This window comes from Perca flavescens, chromosome 6 (genome assembly GCF_004354835.1).
Source record: "Perca flavescens isolate YP-PL-M2 chromosome 6, PFLA_1.0, whole genome shotgun sequence".
In the NCBI taxonomy this organism is placed as follows: Eukaryota; Metazoa; Chordata; class Actinopteri; order Perciformes; family Percidae; genus Perca; species Perca flavescens.
In genome coordinates, this window is record NC_041336.1 from 9161883 (window position 1) to 9168137 (window position 6255).

The 6255-nt window shown below is 39.7% G+C and overlaps 1 protein-coding gene across 1 annotated transcript; it reads left to right on the forward strand.

The window, feature by feature from the left end:
- The first annotated feature begins 1209 nt into the window (after positions 1–1209).
- Positions 1210–3995, forward strand: LOC114557140 (fucolectin-1). The gene is made up of 6 exons (XM_028580472.1): positions 1210–1274; positions 1523–1590; positions 1800–2085; positions 2847–3001; positions 3357–3636; positions 3845–3995. The coding sequence occupies exons 2-6, from the start codon at positions 1527–1529 to the stop codon at positions 3993–3995; spliced, it is 936 nt and encodes a 311-aa protein (XP_028436273.1). The 5' UTR covers positions 1210–1274; positions 1523–1526.
- Positions 3996–6255: the final 2260 nt, after the last annotated feature.

Below are 6255 nucleotides of genomic sequence, written 5' to 3' on the forward strand. Positions count from 1 at the left end.
AGGCCATGAGGTGGGGCAGGTTTACAACATCTCCTCTTTTTTGAATTGGAGAACACCATTTCCATTATCAAAAAAGGATCAACAAAGATTTGTTTTAGGAGGTAAACAGAGACATTTAGGTTATCGAGGGAGGGGATTGCTTTAATTCTATCAGGCTGTGATTGAATCCATGCTTACCTTTTCTATTGTGATCTAATACAGCCTGCACCACAGCCGAAGAGGAGAAGCAGTTTGTAAGCACAACCTCAAAAATCATTGTTACTGAGCTGCCGCTTTTTCTCTGCCATACATGACTCAAGCTAAGACATTTGGGCAGAAAATCATGTCAAATCATGAGGCTAGTTGTTGACAAGAAAACAAGAAAAATGCAGAATTTCATTTGCATCAGTTGAGGATTTAGCTAAGCTTTACAGTACAGGCCAAAAGTTTGGACACACCTTCTCATTCAATGTGTTTCTTTATTTTCATGACTATTTTACATTGTAGATTCTCACTGAAGGCATCAAAACTATGAATGAACACATATGGAATTATGTACTTGACAAAAAAGTGTGAAATACCTGAAAACATGTCTTATATTTTAGATTCTTCAAAGTAGCCACCCTTTGCTTTTTTGATAACTCTGCAAACCCTTGGTGTTCTCTCAATGAGCTTCATGAGGTAGTCACCTGAAATGGTTTTACCTTCACAGGTGTGCTTTGTCAGGGTTAATTAGTGGAATTTTTTCCCTTATTAATAAAAAAGCAAAGGGTGGCTACTTTGAAGAATCTAAAATATAAGACATGTTTTCAGTTATTTCACACTTTTTTTGTTAAGTACATATATGTGTTCATTCATAGTTTTGATGTCTTCAGTGAGAATCTACAATGTAAATAGTCATGAAAATAAAAAGGAAACGCATTGAATGAGAAGGTGTGTCCAAACCTTTGGCCTGTACTGCACATGTACATCTACATGTAGTTGATTTAATACACTTGACACCTTTTTAATGAGCTGCTATGTTTTTATGACTGCATGTTATATGATTTAATAAGTAGTAGCTGTTGATGTGGCAATTCATTATTCAATCTTGTAGGCTATCTACAGTTACAAAGGTGGCACCAGATAAAATAAAATAAATCTGAAGTCATCTGTGGTTAATCATCAATAAACAATGGCATGTGGCATGATAAGATGTACACATAAATATCCCTGTGTGGTCCACACCAAATCATTTTCACCAACACATCAACAGAGGCTTCTCGTCTTCTTCTGAGTTTATTTCACAAGTCAAGGTATGTGGGTGTAGTTGAATAATTAAGCTTTTTAATACACAATTTGGAGGGTTATTTAGTTTTTGACAGTTAAGACTACACGCTTAGTTTCTTCTTTGCCACCAGTTATTCTTTTCAACAGTTAAATAGTTTTATGCAGTTTTGATATTTAACTTCTGTAGGTCAGGGCCAGATTTCATACAGTAATGATGACAATGTTTATCCTTCAGTGTAATTCTATTGTTGACTCTCTGGTCTGTCTCAACCAGAACAATGAAACACAGTTCAGTTCTACTTTTGCTGTTCCTTCTGGGGACGTGCTCGGCTTACACCTATCGTAAGTATGATCCTGCTAAATCTGTGATATCTTTGTTATAAAACATAGTCCCCCCCCCTCACAGATTCTGGATTTTTCAGGGAGGCAGAATGAGTACCGGTACATTTATTGAAAGCAGGTGTCTTAAAACAAGTCTGGAGGTTTACACATGAGTGATTGCAGGTTTTCACCAAACATTTTAATGTGTAGTTCAACTGTTTCATTCACAGAAAATGTGGTCTTGCGTGGAAAAGCGACCCAGTCAGACCGTTATGAGCACCCGTTCGGAGCTGCCTACAATGCTATTGATGGAAACCGTGAATCTGACTACAGGGCCGGATCATGCACTCACACTGATGTACAGACCAACCCCTGGTGGAGAGTGGACCTGCTGGAGTCCTACATCGTCACCTCCATCATCATCACCAACAGAGGAGACTGCTGTCCAGAAAGGCTCAACGGGGCAGAGATTCACATCGGCAACTCTTTACAAGACAATGGTGCTGCAAACCCAGTGTGAGTGAATGTAATGGCTTCTTAAAGCTACATTGTGTAAGAATTTCTCCCATCTAGGTGAAATTGTTTATGACAACCAACTGAATATTACTTTCTAGCTCTTCCCATTTTGAGTGTGTTTCAACTCCTACGGTGGCCGAACCCGAAATTAGCTCTCAGTATCTCCATCGTTTCCACGCAGCTGTTCTAGCCACTCCAATATTAACTCGCGTTGTCGTTTCTCTTTCTCATTCTCTTTTTCCCTCCCGGCTGGCATTCGTCATGGTGCCTTGAGTCTAAAAGTGCGAAAGGCGGAGGTATGTCCCTCTTTGGCTAAGGTATTTTAAAGATGTCATTCGAGCGACTCGCCTGTATGTATTCTGAAGGATTCTAAATGGCAGATTCTACGCTTATGAGAATACTTTGTGTTGTTACTGTTGTAATACTTTGATTAGTTGGTGGAAGTAATTACACATGAATGAGCACATATTTGTGAAAGAACAAAGGGGTTCAACTCAAAAAATTACACAATGTAGGTTTAAATACAGGGTTTCTCCCAGGACATTGGTCCAGCCAGATCCTGATGCAGCTCATCTTAGGATCTATAAGCTTGTAGATGATGGACTAGACAGACTCATTGAACATGTGGCTTTTGCTGTTTAAAATACTGCGCCTTTTTACAGCAAATTAAGTGTTGGTGTTATTATATTATATTGCTTTTTACCTTTCAATTACTGCAGTTATAAAGCAACTTCATACACTGCTTCTTTCTCTTTTTTTAGGGTTGGTGTAATTTCTCATATCCCAGCAGGCAGATCTTTAAAATTAACTTTTACCAGACTTGTGGAGGGACGATATGTGACTGTGGTTCTACCTGGTTCAGGAAAAGTCCTTACACTCTGCGAAGTGGAAGTCTACGGGTACCGGGCCCCAACTGGTGAGGAATTAATATGTTGCTGAAGCCACACAAGATGTGATTTTTTTTTTTTTTTCTTTCTTTCTAGGTGATGCACCATACCAGAGTTTGAACTCCATTCATTTGAGTAACGAAAATGGGCAAAAACATGTGCTTCCTGATAGATTTCTTCTTAGCAAAGTGGTATCTAATTGAGCAACACATGTCTTAATCCAAAGGAAAAAACAAGCATCCACACAACTATCCATGACCTCTGTGCAAATAGTTGTGAATTCAAGTTTCGAGACAGACACAGATTGGGACACTTTGTTCTGCAGAGAGCATCAAGGAAAACTGATTATCAGTGCTGATGTTTGTAAATGTGTTCTGTTTGCAGGAGAGAACCTAGCAATCCAAGGGAAAGCCACACAGTCATCAGTGCATGCTGGAGGCATTGCATATTATGCCATAGATGGGAATCGTGCCAGCGTCTGGAGCCAGAGTTCCTGCAGTGGCACACTCCGGGAGTTAAACCCCTGGTGGCGTCTGGACCTGGGCAAAACCCATAGAGTATTTTCTGTGAACATAACCAGTTACAACGATCCTAATTGGCAACTTGCTGGAGCGGAGATTCGAATTGGAGATTCTCTTGATCTCAACGGCAACAACAATCCCAGGTAGCTTAATGTCCATTAACTATACAGCTATAACCTACAGTTTGTGATTTATGGATAGCTGTCATTGGGTTTGTTTGAAACACATTTATACTAATTTTTCTGGCATACATAGTATTTTACATCAAATAATTTGGTACCTTTTATGAGAGTATCCATTTATTCATCTGATCACTCAATGAGTCAACAAATTCATTTCTTCTTCTGCTAGGTGTGCTGTGATCTCAAGCACCTCTCCAGGTTTTACTGAAACCTTCCAGTGTAACGGGATGGACGGTCGCTACGTTAACATCGTCATTCCTGGAAGAAGCGTTCACCTTTTCCTGTGTGAGGTGGAGGTGTACGGCTCCAGACTAGATTAAGCCTGGTAATAATAATGACAAAGACAAAACTGTTTCTCAGTTCAAATTTGATTACCGGTAAGTCTGATTTTATTTGTTCTTATTCCGTTGATGTTGATCTGTGCAGCACCAGGACTCAGTACTTAGCACTGCTGCTTCTGCACTTCAATCCCCGAGCAGGGCCTTTCTTTGTGGAGCTTGCATGTTCTCCCCGTTTGTGTGGATTTCCTAAGGGTACGCCAGTTTCCTCCCACCACCATAAAGACATGCATGCTAAGTAACTGATTGGGAGAAAAACTTAACAAGAGTAAAGGCAGCATATAAAAGGAAAACACAGAATAAAAGGGCATGTTTAAATTGTTGCAATGTACAGTGAATTTATGTCGTATGTAACCTGAAAATAAATGTATATTCCTCAAATTAACTTAACATGTTGCAAGAATAAAATTTACTAGACTGTGTCTGTGGCAACACGATGCCGCCTTGCTTGTTGGTGATGTTTGTTTTTTGTGCTGTATGCTTGTTCAGCTACGAATGGATTGAGATTTTTAAAATTCATCATGAAAAAGATCACCAGAGACTTTGAAAAAAAGGGTCACAAAGATATAGTTCAGTAATTTCCATGAGCAAACGTTCCTGAAACATAAGTAATTAGTACATTAGTTGTGGACAGGAAAAGGGAAATTTGTTGTTTGTTTGGGAATATGATCAAGTGAAGTTGTTGAAGTGAGATTAAAGAAGCTCTGGACATATAGCCTAATGGACATACATAAGACATTTAACCTTAAAGGTGCTCTAAGCGATGTTGGGTGACGGCACTTCTTGTTGACGTTCGAAGTATTTTCAAACAAAACGAGGCTAACTCACCCATCCCTCCTCTTCATCCCATCCCCTCTCCCTCCCTTCCGTGCTACTAACCAGTAACCCCCCGCCCTCAAATCCTTCTTGTCGGTTATTGTCTGGAACGCTGGAAGACTGTTTGTTATGTTTCGTGGTGCAGGTTGGCACAGTTTGTTTTTGTTGCCGTTTTTGGAGCCAGGCCTGTCTACAGAGACCGCATTTTTTTACAGTGTTTTCAGGGGACAGGCAGCTAGCGGATAGTGAGGAGATGTTTGCTGTATGTGACAAAAAATGTTGCAGCCTAAAAAACGTGTGACATCGCTTAGAGCACCTTTAAATTCTTCATTTTAGGTTATTACACTGATCAACATCATACATCTAATAAAGCTGTCCTTGACTTCTTTGTTTACTACTTGCAAAAGAGTTATCTAACACTCAAAGACTTGTAAACCAAAGTTAATTAATTGGATTAAAGAATTGTCCTCAACTCTACCTGTGGTGGGACAAGATCATTTACATTAGTAAAACTAAACAACTATTATTTGAAATCATTTAAGGTCCTTTGCAATATGTACAAAATCTTGATCTAAGTAACGTGATGAATGTGGCCGACGAGGTGCAAATAGAAGTGGTCCTCTGCAGTTGTCTGAACTATTTGAACTTCTTTTAATACTTTATTGTTCTGTGAACTATGTCTTCGATTTTTACACGATGTACAAATAATGAAAGTCTGACATGAGTCTAACAATATGGGAACTCCTACAGTAGGGACATCTACAGCAAATAATAAGAAATAATAATAATAATAATCCATGTATAATTCATTGCATTTTGTTATTATCTTTTAAAGTCTCTGAACACCCTCACAGGCTTTAAATGTTTGACATTTAGGGGAAAGCCTCAGTTTAATGTCAGACAATAATCTATGTGCCTTTTATATCTTCCTCATACTAAATAAGAACACATTGGCTTTTTTGTTATTGGAGGTTCTTTAAAAGAAATAATAAAGATGGATTGATTTGGTACACCAAAGCACCAGGACAGTGTATGTGGACACAACTGGATTACCAACTGTGTAGTCTCGCTTTGCCAGACCTTCCTCCACAGCGCTGCGTAGAAGGGTCTGGCTAGTCCACACAGCATTCCGGGATGGGAGAAAAACGTGCTCTGGTTTTTTGGCATTTCTTTAAACCAATCCCAACCGTCTTGGACGGTGCTAAGCCCTGCACGGAGCCCCTCACGGAGCCCCTCACGGAGCCCCGCACGGAGCCCCGCACGGAGCCCCTCACGGAACGGTGCAGCTGCAAAATAGCCTTGGGAAGGAACTTGTTTTGGTGGAACATGTTTACTTTCAAAAGTTGTTTTAGTCGTGTGACAGAAAACTCAAATTGGACTAGTTATCTAGCTAGTTGTATTTACCTTGATTGCCAGGTGCCCCAAA

Excerpts from the sequence above, each read along its gene's own strand:
- LOC114557140 (XM_028580472.1), top strand. The coding sequence starts at position 1,527 with ATGAAACACAGTTCAGTTCTACTTTTGCTGTTCCTTCTGGGGACGTGC. Across the intron at positions 3,002-3,356 it reads CGGGTACCGGGCCCCAACTG|GAGAGAACCTAGCAATCCAA; the intron begins GTGAGGAATTAA and ends TTCTGTTTGCAG. Across the intron at positions 3,637-3,844 it reads AACGGCAACAACAATCCCAG|GTGTGCTGTGATCTCAAGCA; the intron begins GTAGCTTAATGT and ends TTCTTCTGCTAG.